This window comes from Patella vulgata, chromosome 8 (genome assembly GCF_932274485.2).
Source record: "Patella vulgata chromosome 8, xgPatVulg1.2, whole genome shotgun sequence".
NCBI lineage: Eukaryota > Metazoa > Mollusca > Gastropoda > Patellidae > Patella > Patella vulgata.
The window spans coordinates 45,678,229-45,693,640 of NC_065886.2; the positions used below are offsets into that span (position 1 = coordinate 45,678,229).

The window sequence follows — 15,412 nt, forward strand, 5'->3', positions numbered from 1 at the left end:
GCTTTAAATGGCAAGGGCCAAAACTTTATCACTATATATAATCATCCTATATAAACTTAACAAAACTTGAAAACGCTGGCCTGTACAGCCTTAACAAGGTATTACATGACAAGGGCAAAAACTTTATTACTAATCATCCCATATTAACTAAGCAAATGTTAAAAACTCTGATCTAGCTATGGGGGAATAGAATAACAGAATGTGAGTGTGTGTATAACAAGGAGTAATATTTACATGAAATTTTTAAAAGAATTGCTATGTATTTCTAAAACACTGACTTTTAATTCAAGTGTTTGAAGACAAATATCTAGTGTCATGATTAACATAAAATATACAAGTTTTTTTCATCCCTATTAATTGAACAAGTTTCACCATTTCTTGTCACCATTGCTAATTATGCAAATAGGTTTCTCAATTTAAAGAAAAGCAGACACAAGCTTGTTGTTTAGAGGCTAATGTCAGAACAATGTGACCCATTCTTCAACGAGACAGATTCAACGTGTAATTTCTTCAAAAGAATGGTTGAAGACAAAATATTGATTTGGGAGGAATTAAACTTGAAGACAGCTAAATAAGACTTGAGTTTCAATTAAAATTATAGTCATTGAGGTGCTCATCTTCTCCCATTCGCCTCTCAGACTAGCATTTTAACACCATTGTTAATGTACACTTTGTATTCTGTGAGAGCTCATTTGATACACAGGGGGATTTGTTAATGCTGAATCTTTCATTAATAAATAAAAGATGCTTTAGAATAAATATCAGTAGAAATTCTAAACTAATTCATTCATTTGTTCCTTATAAACATATCAGTTGTTTTGGGGGTTTTTTTCTTCTTTGTTTTGATGTGAGAAACTTTGACTGGGTTCATATCTTGTTTTCTGACTTCAGTACAGTGTGTAGTTATTGAATTACCTTTGGAATAATTCAGCCCAATCCTCTTTATAGTGTGAAAGACTGTTAGTAGAAAATCCTTAATACCATCTAAATATCAAAGCTTTACCGATGAGAGTCCTTCGGCAGAAGCAAAAGTGAATTTTAACGAGCGAATGCGACTGTATACAGTGGGGGTAGACATGTTTAAATTGAGGGTCGTAACACGCACAATATCAGCTCGATTATTTACCGGAACATGTGTGATGTGTTAGTGAACATTGGACTACTGTCACGCAGTGTCAATACGACAAGTTTAGGATTTGTATGGCAACATGAAAAATCTCATAGAGGAAAAAAGGCTTTCTCGCGCTTCTTAATTTAACAATTTTGTTTACGGCTATTAAATGGATGTAAAATATGTTTATTTGGTGACTTAAAAAACATTAGAAGAGCTTTTAAAAAAAGTCTACAAACACTAGATGATGTAATTGAATTTTTATCATTTAAAGGTAAAAATATTGTTTATTGTTTCTGGGTTTTTTTTCTAACTTTTGTCAAGCAGATCAATACCAATTATTTGAATTGTTAGATTAATTTAAAAAACACTATAGCATTACTGGTTTCATAAGCTATGGATTTAAAAGTTTGATGGTAAGTAAAAATTATTTTTACATAGAGAAAAAAAGGCCTTTTATTATGATATTTGTTTTCAATGGAATATTAAGACATGATATATCACAGAACTTCTTGTAAAATAATTTTTCTTTTTAGTATTATTACTATAGATATATAATGGTATTTAAATCTCCTATTATTGATGAAAATAAGAGTCGTGAACAGACAACCTGAAGATGGTGGGTTCGAATCCCATCATGGACTTGATGCGGGCGACACCTGCAGGACTGACAAGAATATGTGTTTTGTGCCTTGTTTTTTGGTTGGTTGGTACAAAAAAAAACATGTTACTGTATATTATGATGCACATTTACGGAAAATGTCCTTTGTCAGTGGGGGGGGGGGTGGATGGCCGAATGGTTAGCATGTGCACACTATATCATAAGACCTGTCATTGAGTCAACTGGCGTGGTTTCGAATCCCCGGTTGTACGTGACAAGGAGTAGGGTCGCCTGTCCAACCTCGTGGGTTTTCTCCGAGTCCTCCAGTTTCCTCCCACTGCTAAAGACCCCTATGCGCAAGCGAATTATTGAAATAAAATTAAACAATATGTTAGTCCCAAAATGACCTAGTTTGTGTCGAGTGGACATTAAACCCCATTTCTCTCTCTCTCCATTTCATTGCACTATCCATAAAAAATTCAGTATTTTCATTATGAAATTGTACATCTCTCAGCAGTAGGCCTAGTATTCTATTTAATGTCTTAAAATTTAATATTAAACCAAAGGTTGACAATGGCCATTGTTTTAGATGTGAAATTTTTGAAAATTGTACCAATAATAATAAAACCCCTCAAAATTTCCCAATAAAACAAAAGTGTAAAGAATGTTGAATTTTAAAATTTTACTAAACTGTCTAAAAATACAAACATGGTTGACCCCCAGGTCTTTGATGTTTGCCTATTCTGGCGGTCCAGTGTACTTAAGACATCAAAGTTGAACCGTTTATCTAAATACCAAGCAAGTAACCACAAACTGTATAGTGTATTAGCTAATACGGCTTATGTCTACTTTATCTCCACTTGATGTTAGTACCCACAAACTCTATTAATGTACCAAAAAAGAAAAAAAATCTTCATTTGTTTACAAATCAACATGGTATTAACTCTATTAATGTACCAACAAAAAAAACGAGAATCTTTCTTTGTTTACAGATTAACATTGTATTAATAGTGTTCTTTTGTTCATTCTGATGTCTGGAAGTAGATTTGTAACACAGACGTACAATTATCGTTTCTTTTTAGAATTTGGCAACAGGTACATAAATATTGCAAAGCTGTACATACAAAATCTCTTAACACTACTTAACAGTTACCTGTGAGAGTTAAATTTGTCGATTGCCGGGGAATTTTTCTGGCTTCAAATGTTATATAAATTATTATTTAGACATTTATTCACATGATAAATAATCAATTCTCTAGACCATCGGATAGCTAAGATATTGAGTGGATTAGACAATGCCTGCCATATCTGTGTTAAACACTAATATGGTCAGTCAAGTCCAAATTTTCCAGTAATGCATAAAATACCTGACAATTGAAACTTCATTTATAATTATGGTAATCGTACTTGACAATCGAGAATATGAACTGGGGGCAGAGTTTCCGTCTGCAAGTTATCGGTAATTCTTGGAGACAATTGTCAAAACTTCACTCAGAATAAAGTAATTTGACTGAAATTTTCAATATATTCATTTTTCATTAACTATTTCTGAACTATTATAGTAAGAACTGTCAGTACTTTCTTTAAATGTCTCATAATGTATCTTTAAGTCAACTTTATAGAAATAAGGCAGAGTTCTCCCCATGGATTAGAAATAATATAAAATGTATTCAGATGATTCTACTCGGCCATTCATCTTTAACGAATTTCACGATATATTGGGTTTATTAACAGCGTGATCGGAAATTTTCCAAAGATCTAATCTGATCAAATCGTATAATTGAATGATCAACTCAAAAATTATTTATGTAGCCATCTGCAGCTTTATCATAGAAATAAGTTAATTTTTACTTACAAGTACCGCCATATATGCTCTGGGTAATTGAAAGAATTTATGGAAATTGAAAATTATTCATCTATCGATCAATTGCTTTACCATAATTGAGACTGCTGCTTTGAATAAAGTTACCAGTTGGTTTCTTAAAATCTTACCTTTTTACGTACAATCACCTGAGTTTTTTCTCACAAATAACAAATACCAAGCATACCTTGAATAATTGAAAGAATTTCTACAGAAACTGTTATGTTGTTTTATCTTGTATTGATTCTCTTAACGAAAAAACACAACAAGAAAATCCTATAAAATGCTGACAATCCAGCGAATAGGATTAGGGGTAAATCTAAATGTTAATACTTTCGTTTTTTGTGGACTAGGAGGAATGCTATGACCAGAATTGAAACTTCTGAAAAGTAGACGGTGTTAAGAGTAGCGCATTAAGGTGTCAAAGACTTTTGTATTGAATTCTTTGATTAGTTGACCTTGTATCGATATTGTCAATTGTTGTACTAAGAGCTTTTCTTTGATGGTGAAACACAAATATGTAAACATTGGCTGTTTTTAAACCTAACACATTTGTTGTTATATAATGAAAGAGTAGTATTTGTCTTGGATGACATTGATTAGTTGGGAGTTGTTTCAACAAACTTTATGAGTACTTTAATTTAACAATTTACAAGCAACAAAATAACTATTGTATCTGCCATGTTATGCTTCCTGCCTGTCTTTGTTTGCCCAGTTGGTTCCAGTAAAGTAGGATGTTCAATTCCATTTCATTCATTCAGTGATATATGAGTTTTTGTGCGCTGGTTTTATAATTCATAAAAGAAAACGCCTGCCAGCAGCATACTCATAAAAGGCCAGTAACGATACTTGGTACCCAGTCGAATAAGAATAATTGTGTTCAATGATTTTTCTTGAAATTGCTCAATGCAACTTTTAGAGATCCAGAGACTATTTTTACACAATACCCCCCCCCCCCCGACATGGATTCTTATAAGCAGTGTTTAATCTCAATCCCTAATAAAAGAAATTTCATAACTTAGATATCTTTGATTGGTGACATTAAAACAATAGTATGTTACTGATACTTTATTTAGTTTAATCTGTAATAGCTATTATTTTCTCTTATTGGTTTGGTGAAAAAAGTGATGTTTTATTTACCTCTTGTCAAAAACTGTCTCGTTGTTTGACTTTTAGTCAGCCATGTTTTATGTATACTGAAGATGATGCTGTGTCAATTGGATCTATTTACAAGTTGGCTTTTTTTAATGTTTTTTTTTTTAACAAAAAGAGAAACGTTATTTAGATGAACTATTGTTTTTCTGCTATAAGTTGAATTCAGATATATTTATATAACCACTTAAAAATGTGATGGACCTTAATTAACATATCTAATCCTTTTACAGGCAAGTTTTAATGCAACTTTTGGAAAATTTATTTTAAAAAAGTTAATCTTTTGTCAAATCTTTTCAATTTTTTTTTATATAATTTACTAAGATATTAGAAGCCCATGATGTGCAAAATCTTCCGTAAAGCAGAGGTTGATCTTTTTATTATTTTCCACATAAAATGGTTAAGAATTTGCGTGACATGATCATTGGCCAAGTAATTGGTCTCCTTTGTTCAGAAGAAAAACCAACATAGTATAACAGGGTTCTGGGGACAATTCGTAAACAAATGAACACATACTTGCTATTTATTGGACATTCCTGACATGATTATTGGCTGAGTTATTGTCCTCCTCCACCCTCTTCAGAATAGAACTCATCCTTTTGGAGGGAGGGGGGCTGTCAGCATACTGTAGTTAGCTAAACTAGGGTTCCGGAGGCTTGACTAGATAAGAGCTTCCAGCCATTTGAAAAATCAAATTCTACCAATGTACTTGTTAGCGTGCACGGAAAAGAATTGTTGGTACTTGGAATTCATAGCCTGGGCAAAATTTCCCTGATAGCAAACTACATGGTAAAGGCCTGTCTTCATTACCCCTGTTGGTGCCAAATTATTAAAACAATAAAGCCCATTTCAACTCATTTCATTTTTAACAATAGACTGATATGTCAAGAAAATATCTCAGAGGATTTTTTCAATTTTCGTCTTCTCTAACATGAATGTCAGTCACTCTATTTATAAGAATCGTCAGCCCTTATATGTTCAATGTCATATAGGTTGGTAGTTCAATTAAGAATTCTATTTGATAGCACACAGGCTCACCAGCTGAGTTTGCCTCTGGTTAGTGATGTGATGATAGACTAAAAAATTGATCTATTCTCAGAGGTATTCAAGCTTCTATGTGGTATTCTATATTTGGACTTTAAAGATGGCAAAAAAAAAACTATTAAAAGTTCAAATTATTAAACTGACAAGAAAGATTTAGGTGTCTCATAAAATGTTAAATCTATTACTACGCATGAAATATTCCAGGATTGGGTCATATTTTGAATTTAGTTAAAATACTATCAATATTATTATAGTAATTGTGGGTGTCATGCACAAATCAGTATATGCTTATTCTGTATGAAATCCCTGATACTGCTCAGTCCTCTACAATTCCTTTATGTGAAAGTTTGATATTTGTAATGACTGGGAAAAATCTAATTATAGACTCTGATTCCAACATTTGACCATTCATGATGTTGGCAACATTAAGATTTGAAGATTGTTAAAATTGTTTCCTTGGAAGTATTTTAAAAGATGTAATGTATTTGGTAATTGTAGGTTGGATATGTTTTCGAAGCAATGGTTATATGTATTCTGGATGACGTCTTTTGAGCCCTACAAAATCTTAATATCAAAAATCCATTTTTATTCAAACTATTGATAATATCGAATCTGAATTGTAAAAAATGGCCAAAATATTTAGATCTTTGTCTTAATTGGTTCCTTCATGTTTATCGGATAAACTCAGAGTTATGAAGAGCAACTTATAATCATTTAGATTAATCATGTGCTCCTAGCACCAAATTGAAAAAATACTCAGGAATGGTCCCATTTATTGAAATCTTTGAAAATTAATGAACCTCTGAAACAGGGTCTTAAAAAAATTCTTTTAAAATTAAGAAATTCTGTCGCAATTCTAATGTGTTATTTACTATTTTTCTCTTGCTGTTTTTCAGACTATTGATGAGAATTTGACATAACCAGGAGCAGACGTCACGGAAAGTCAGCCATTCATTTCCAACAAAATGGTTTCTAGAAATTGCATTTTTGCAATAATATGGTTGTTTATTATAGGTTAGTTGGATTTCTTAATGGAATGTCTTCTTTCACTGGCTTAAAAACTCCATGGCCACTGAATTGAAGAGAGAAACTATTGATTATTCAGTGACCTTCGAAGAGGACAAGTTTCTCCGACTTTATGACTGTGACAGTAACTTGAAATAAGTTAATGAAATTCCTTTAATTCAAAAGGATGAAGTTTTCAGAATTTATGTGGTGCTATTTTTTATATGGACAATCAATAGATTCAATTGTAAGATGCCCCTAGGAATATAAATAAAGGGGGTAGAATTTCTGATTAGAATTAGGATGGTCTATTGGCTTCAGAAGGCAACTGTATTGGTTTCCAAATCGTAACGGCATAACCCAATTTAAAAAAAAGGCAATGTCATATAGATAATTAAATATTGAATGACGTGATACCAATCCATATTAGTTAGTATATTGTATGGAGAGCAGGGACAGTAGAGCACAAATTGCTACATGTAAATATTAAGGTACCGGTATTCATATACATTTTATTTCCAGTCTTAAAATACCAAAATGTCATTTTATGATTATAAACATTTGGTTTAAAGATGCCTTCCTGTATATAAAGTGTGTGATTTTATGATATAGACGGACTAAAAACATATTCAAAGTAGTTTATCTATCAAAAGTTTGCTTCAAATCCCGCTCAATAGGAAAAAACTAGCCCATGCCATGAGAATCCATTCTTATCAGCTTTGTTTATCATGTGACTTGATTGAGGGAGAAATTCATTTTTAGCTTGTATTTGTCATTAATCTCTGTCCATTTACCGTGAATATCGAAACCTAACTAAATTCCTGGATAATCCTCTGTCACATTCTTTTTCCGCCGTTTACTGGACGTTTAATTCTCTCAATGTTCTCACAACCGTTTGCCGTTAGATCAGCTCATAGGAAGCGCTCCTTACGCCACTCGAGGACACCCTCACATTTTTGTCTTGTGCGTGCCACATGGGTGTTTTTCAGCGAATCTAGTATTTTTCTTGTAAGATTGGGTGTCTCAACTTTCCATATACCAAAATTGCCATAATTTCATTGGAAATAACTACCCAATAAATAATTTCGTGGGGTTTTATCTTTAAAGATACACCCTTGTGAAATCTAAACAGCTTTCAAAGGAGAAGAAGAAATTTAAAGGATTATGTAGGAGCCTCTACTCCCTTCACTAGATAGATAGAATTAAGGCAAAAGGGGGAAGTTGTTATTAGCTGCTGTGTTCCATATTCCTTTAAAATTTCACATTCACTTAATGACAATCTATTCTTAGAATAATTTGTTTTCCCCAAAATTAATCAATTTTCAAATTAATCACCAATCCATGCATCATGTAATCAATTATGTTTATCAAGTAGAATTCAACCTTCATTTACCATAGCAATGAAATCAATAAACGCATTAGAATTATTCTCCTTCTTTCCATGACCCGAAATTTGAACAGAATGACCTTTGGTGATATGTTCCATATTTAGAAACTGTGGATTAAAGTTTATGGATTAGAACACCAAGGTTAATATTATCAATTCACAGATCAGAGAATAAAACACAGGCTCGCTAACCAGGAGATTTGGGTTCGCTCCAGGTGTTGGCCGATAAAGTTCCTCAGTGCATGACTAGAAACAGTGTCTAGTTGTTCGGATAGTACAAAAAGATAAATCCCGTGTACACACATTGGTGTGCACGTAAAAGAACACTTGACAGTTGGAATTCTAAGTAAGAGTAGGCTGTAGACAGTCTGTAGTGCTGATGTCCAAGCAACATTTCCCTCATAGCATACTGTATGTCGTATGCCCGTCATCATTAGCCCAGTTGGTGCAGAATAGTTGGAGGTCAAACCCCATTTTCTTCCGAAAAGTAGGTTAATTATGTATTTCGGACACCCAGTAGGATGAAATAGCCTATTGAGCAATTTGGAAATTATCACAAAAATATCTAGACAGGATTTTGTAACTTAGATAAATAACTGATATGTAAAATGTCATGCCTATCAATCTGGTTATCTGAACACCATTTACTGGTGTTGTTAGTTTGGAAATGTGTTACCAATGGAACTGACCATTTGTATTTCTCTGAAAGATTTTCAATGCTTTGGATCGATGCACAGGAGTTTCTGTTGATTAGATCTTGCACATAGAATTAATTAGTTTTATTGTCCCCCGCCTTTCGAAGAAAGCAGGGGACTATTATAATGGGTTCGTCTGTCTGTCTGTCTGTCTGTCCGCCCATCCGTCCATCTCCTTCTAATTTTCTGCTTAGGCTAAGAAGCGATAAGCAATTTGATTGGTCAAGACATTGGAGGGTTATACTATATACCGGAAAACACCATGTTATACTGAATACCGAAAAACACTAAATACCGGAAAACACACTAAATACCGGAAAACACCCTTTTAATTGAGGTAGAATGTTTAAACTTAACTTGATGTAGGTGTTCATTAGGTGAATGTCTTGACTGAGTTCAATGATTAACATTTCGAGCTAAAGCTAAGCAGAGCTAATCAATTTCATTGGTCGATGCTTTGGGACAAGTTAATCTTGATTCTATCTAATAGAGAGTGATTAAACTTAGTGTATAGTTTGATTGCTCGATGCTTTTGAAACAAATAAATGTGCGATTAATTAATATGTGTCATCTATTTATTTTGGGATTTCGGCGGGGGACATCAGCCTCACAGTTGGCTTGTTTTTCTGGAATATGTCTGAGACAACTCCTTTAAGAAATCAATTTGTTGACGATTAACCCAGACAAGTTTATTACACACAAACATAACCTAGACAAATTTAGTAAATACGTCAACAGTCTAAATGGTATCAAGGGTGCTATTACTTATGTTAGATATCCGAGACTTGTATATTATTAAAGAGCTGTAATCGACATAGATTTAGATGGTCTTAAATGATTTTGACTGGGAAAATTTTATATCTTGTCATAAAAATGTCAGTCATCCCATTTCCTCCCTTTCCTTTAATTAATTTCTTACGGAGAATAAGATAATTTCCTCCCCTTCTTTTTGCCAACAGTTTTATTCACCTAGCTTATTTACAATTCAAGACATTGTACATGTGATAATAGAATTTGTTGTGTTTTTGACTTGAAATCAATGTGAAAGTTTGCTGAGTAAAGTGTTTAATGCCTCTAGGCAGTATTTTAAACCAAAACGATTGAGAGCGGAAATTAGATTTACCATATTTACAGTGATTGTTATTAGGCTTTGTCTATAGAGATGTTATTCTCTCCTCTTCAACTGAACCTTCAAAAACTACAGACTAGGGTTTTAAATACTATATATATGCTATACCAGTGGAAGAATATATGCTAATTTATTTGGGCGACATTTCTAAGAGTATTGCATTTGCTTAAAACCGTCGGCCAACAAATTAGTAATTTTTTCTTCAATAAGTACAAGTTATAGTTAATTGAACTATCCAATTACTAAATGCCTGAAAACCATTGTTTTTAATACTGTTTTTCTGTACCATAAAATACACTAGAACTTTCAATGTGTCTTAAATAAAATCTGTCTACAAGCGCTCTTTGGTAGAAGTGTCATGATGTGATCCAACTTGGTAACTGCCTTGATGATTTGCTTCCTCTATATCTGCCCCCCCCCCCAACCACCCCACTGTACATAATATCCACTACAACTCTTTGAATGTGTTAACAAATGATAAAAGAGAAGGATAAAATGGATGTTGCCAGTTGCTTATGTTTTTTATGAAATCACAAATTAAGTGATGAGGAAATAACAGGATGTTGTAGTTTTATTGCATAGTTGACATTTTAAATAATCAATATCTTGTCTGAATGATTGCAGCATTTTGACATTTATTGATGTATATGATGATTGCTTCTGCATTTTTATATAATAGATTTTTTTTCATCTTTTTTTTCAGGTAACTGTAATGGTGAAAGTAGTGTTGCTACAGACAGTTCTATATCCCCTAACAATGTTGAACGACAGCCTCTGTTCTTCAGTAGTGCTCAGCTTAACACACCGGAGCAAAGAAGCAGTCCTAATCCTACATTAGTTCATAGATTAGCTTCCTCCTTGACAACCACTTCATACAATTTCATGGCCGGAAGACAGAGCTCCATGGATTATCTCCCTTTGGTGATGCCAACAATGTCGTCTGCTTACAAAGAGATAACTGAGGACAAAAAGTCAGCTGAAAGCTTTATCAGAAGTGATGGGTATCCGCAGTCAACAGTCAGTGCAAATCATTTGTATAAACAGTCGAAGAATAGTGCAACACTCGAAACACGTAGCGGAATTTTAGAAAACCCGCGAACGGATTATAGTCACTCTCGGTACGAAACAATACAAGATTATATGTTGCAGTCTAGTTTAACAATTGATCAATTTAAGCCTTCAAAATCAGCAGACGATCGGTCTGTGTTGATCGAAGATGCGAGTACAGGGTATAGTGATACAATGAGAATAAATGCTACACCAAAAGTAAATAGTATTTTATCATCTAGCGACGTTCAACATATTTTAACACGTACAACACAATCTAGCAGGGATTATGTCTTGGATAATTCTCATGTTTTTACACACACTGATGTCAAACCGACATTTTCACATGTAAGTAATTCATTTAGTTCAGTTGACATAGAACCGAGTGAATGGCACGAGGATTTATATCCGACTGTAGCCTACACTCAGCCAATGTTTTCCGAATTCTCTAATAGTTTTGAAATATTTTATGATGTGGATAGCGCTGACACTTTTCGTGGAATATCATCCAATAGACACCCTGTATCGCCAATGTCTTCCAGATACGAAACTAAATTCATATATTCTTCACTACATTCCTCTCCAACGATAACTCCATTATCAAATTATTACAAAAGTTCACCCACAGTTGCGACTATTGACTCTACGTCTTCTTTATATTATCCAAATCCTTCAGACGCAACCTCAACAATAATGTGGCATACTCCTGTTTTACCAAGTGTTTATGCCAAACGACAATCAACAGTTAGCTCACAATTAACAACCAAAATGCCAACAACTACTCAGGAATTAATTAGTAGTAGTAGTAGTTCGCAGCTTCCAGAAACATCAACTGTGAAAATCTTGCCTTCTAAAGCTTATCTTAGTCAGTCTTCCATTGAAGTCAGTTCCCTTCAAAGCACATCAAGGGGGATAACTCTGAATTTGAGCTCATCATTTTCTCGAATTGTTCAGCCCACTACAAGAGAAGAACACACTACAATAGACCACCACCACTCTACAGAATCTTTCAACTTCATATCTTCAACACAGATGCAATCTACCATCTCCAGTGAAATTATAACACCGGTGATGACAAAAACAACAGAAGCAGACATGAAAAATGTTTTCAAAGATTGTCGATTCTTGTTCACATTTGCTGGAGATTGTCAGCTTGTAACTAATAACACTTTGTATTTAGCTGAATTTATTGAAGGATTAAGAGAAACACTGGTTGAAAAACTGGACATATCAAATGATCGAATCAAACCTCACGATATATCATGTGGATCTATTAAAATCTATGTAACTTTCAAAAATGTTTCGTGTCCAGAAATGGACCGTTCTCTCAAGACAGTCGTGGCAAGCGAAAATCTTGTTGTCCCTACATTTATAGAAAATAAAGTTGTTACATTTACAGCTCAGTCAGTGTTGGAAGTGGCATTACAAGATTCGGACATAAATAGTCTAGATTTACCAGGACATGGTATTGATAAAATTGATATTATCGTTATTATTGTCGCATGCTGTATTTGTGGAGTATTACTTGTGATCGGAATAACTGTCTGCATAAAAGAATGTTATCGGAGAAAATATGCACAGTCGTTTGATTTGCTAGATATGCCACATGTCAATTTAAAACTGGAAGACTTTACTCTGACTAGAATACCCAGACCTAAAACGACATACACTAATGAAAACACCACCAATACACATTCATATCCAGAAAGATATAGTCAACCAGTGAATAAAGAAAATGGACACCAAGTAAACAATGGCAACCATATAAATTTGAATGATGTTCATGTCAGAATGCAGCCTTTAAGCGATGGCATTGTTGTTGGGGTGACAGGTTACGTCACTCCAAATGGTACATCAAAGAAGAAAAAGCATGCTCCGTCTGCCTCTTCCAATTTCTCGCAATCAGATACACTTGGAGATCCATCAACAGAAAATTTAGTACCAGACGGCCATTTTACAAGTATAGGGGCTCTAAATCCTATTTTTGTTGATGATGATGATCAAGGGTCAACTTCTACACTGGATATTTCACAAGCTCAAACAGGTTTAAGTGATAATTAAACATTAAAGTTTCATATACTGTATTCACGACAATTATGTCATAGAATATTCCAGCAGATTGTGTCTGCTGCATTCTACAAAAAACATTTTTCTCTGCATAGTGTTTTTTTTATTCTTCAGTAGTTTTATGAAGCGTCTGAATAATGGTCATTCTCTGACCGTTAGTTTGGGTGATATATGAAGGAATGGCAATGAAACTTTTCCCCACAAAACAAGAATATGTACTAAACTGATTGTGTCTGTTGAGGATAATTCATTATTAACCCGGTCACATTTGGTATATGAACCCAAGTTCTTTGAAGAAAAGTAAACAAAAGTGATATATTAATACCAGGACACAATCCAAAACTGTTGTTCCTTAGACCCCTCAAACCACCGAGATGTGTGAACAGCGTTCCATATTATAGAACCATTTGCTAGTTCTTGGGCACCACAGCTGTTCATGTGACGGGCGGGCCTAAAGAGCCCCAGTTAGGGTGGTTTGAGGCGCTTTAAGTGCTAATGGGTGAAAATGAAGGCAATATTAATACAATAAATTATGGTGTGGTTTTGTTTGTTTATTGGCTGTTTTGCAATTGACCTCATAAAAAAAAAGAGAAAAAAAGAAGTGACATAGAACGAGTGTCTTGACATAAACTACATGTATGTATCATGCTTAGTGATATAGAATGTGCCTATTGCTTGTATGTTTTATGACAATGAATGGAACTGTGCCTATTGCTTGTATGTTTTATGGCAATGAATGGACTGTTTATGCCTAATTGATAGTCAGTGACAGTTGAAATGAGGTTTTTATAAGGTGATCTACAGTTTATCATTTATTAAAAAAAGAAAATTATGTATATATTAAATAGTTAAAATCAATGTACCTTGGACACTTTGGTGTTGTTATTGTGATTATCATGTAATTCTACCCAAATCCATCTTAGCTTCTAATTAGGCTTATTATTGATACCAATATGTATACCTCAATAAATTCTGCTCATTTCCGGCATATTCTGAATTTTTCCTTGGACATCATGTTAGTAGAGGGTTAACCCAGACAGTAGGAAAGGTTATTTCCCCATTCTAGGACTGGATAATCATCTGGTGTTGTGGTCTACTTGCATGCTAATCACTAAATAATCTACAAGGGTAAAATATATCTAGGAAAGTTAAAATAAGTTAGATATTTTCTATAAGAAAAGAAGGCTATGTGACTTTAATAGACATACATGTAGCTTTATTAGGTTGGGAATTGTATAGAGGTAGTGTTTTGGGACATTTATTTTTTTTTCGGTCCCAAAACTCAGGAATCAGGAATAGTTAAATAAAAACATTTGTTGAGAATTCATTTAGATCAGTAGTGATAGCTATGGTGGATTTGGGTAAAACATGCTACTCAGTGTTTTGTATAATGTTATTTAAAGATATTTTAATACTCATATCATCTTATACTCCAACTTTATATACATATTATATATATATATATACCTTATCTTGCCAAATGAATTATCTACACTTGTACATACATTTACATTAGAAATCCAAAGATTATGGAATAAAAGCTTCCTGTGGGAATTATAATTGTGGACCTTAGACATTCACCAAAGATTAGAGTAAAATTATATTTTATGCTTTGTGATAGACTACTATCACTATTATCAAATACACCACATAATGGCAAACATTTGAAAATAACAGACTAATAATAAAGTATGTGTGTGTATAATTTGACTTATTTCACATGGATTATGATTAACGATATCCTCTTTTGGCAAAGTTTCACTCTTTTCCCCCTAAGTATACAAAGTACCATTTTTGGTGATTATATAAAAAACAACATTTTGATGGCAGTAGAGGAGATTAATAGAAATGTTCAAAAGAAGGAAATTTGTAAGGACTATGTAATGTGGTCCTCAATGTATGATCAATGGTAGCCTGATCTAATCCCAAGAAAGTTAATCATTATTTATGTGAAGTCACATTTTATTTTCAGAATTTATATGTATATAAGATAAGTTCTTTCAATTTGTATAATAAAATGGTTGTTTATTTGTTGTATCTGTCATAGTGTGTCATAGATAAAATATATCTGTAATATACTTCTCAGTCCAGGTTATATATATATATATGATCTACTAATTCATGGGACCATTCTTCTCTTGGCTCCTTTATTGACAAAACCACAGGATTCTCCCTCTTTTGAAGTCTCATAGACAATTTTTTTTTGTCAGACATGTACAATAAAATATTGTCATCATTTCCATAATGTGACAGTTCCTAATGTACAGATTTTCTATCTAATTTATTTATTATTCCACAGAATGAGTCTCAGCT

The 15,412-nt window shown here is 33.4% G+C and overlaps 1 protein-coding gene across 4 annotated transcripts in view; it reads left to right on the top strand.

Annotated features, from left to right (window-relative positions):
- Positions 1 to 15,134, top strand: part of LOC126830874 (uncharacterized) — a 32,069-nt gene extending 16,935 nt beyond the window's left edge. For 3 of the 4 annotated variants that reach the window (XM_050561334.2, XM_050561333.2, XM_050561335.2), the window contains exons 2-3: positions 6,666 to 6,783; positions 10,689 to 15,134. In XM_050561334.2, the coding sequence (XP_050417291.1) occupies positions 6,735 to 6,783; positions 10,689 to 13,093 (2,454 nt within the window). In that variant the 5' untranslated portion in view covers positions 6,666 to 6,734 and the 3' untranslated portion in view covers positions 13,094 to 15,134. Of the gene's footprint in view, positions 1 to 1,366; positions 1,386 to 6,665; positions 6,784 to 10,688 lie in introns of those variants that run through there. The other variant, XM_050561336.2, reaches the window with a different exon arrangement.
- The last annotated feature ends 278 nt before the right edge of the window (positions 15,135 to 15,412 follow it).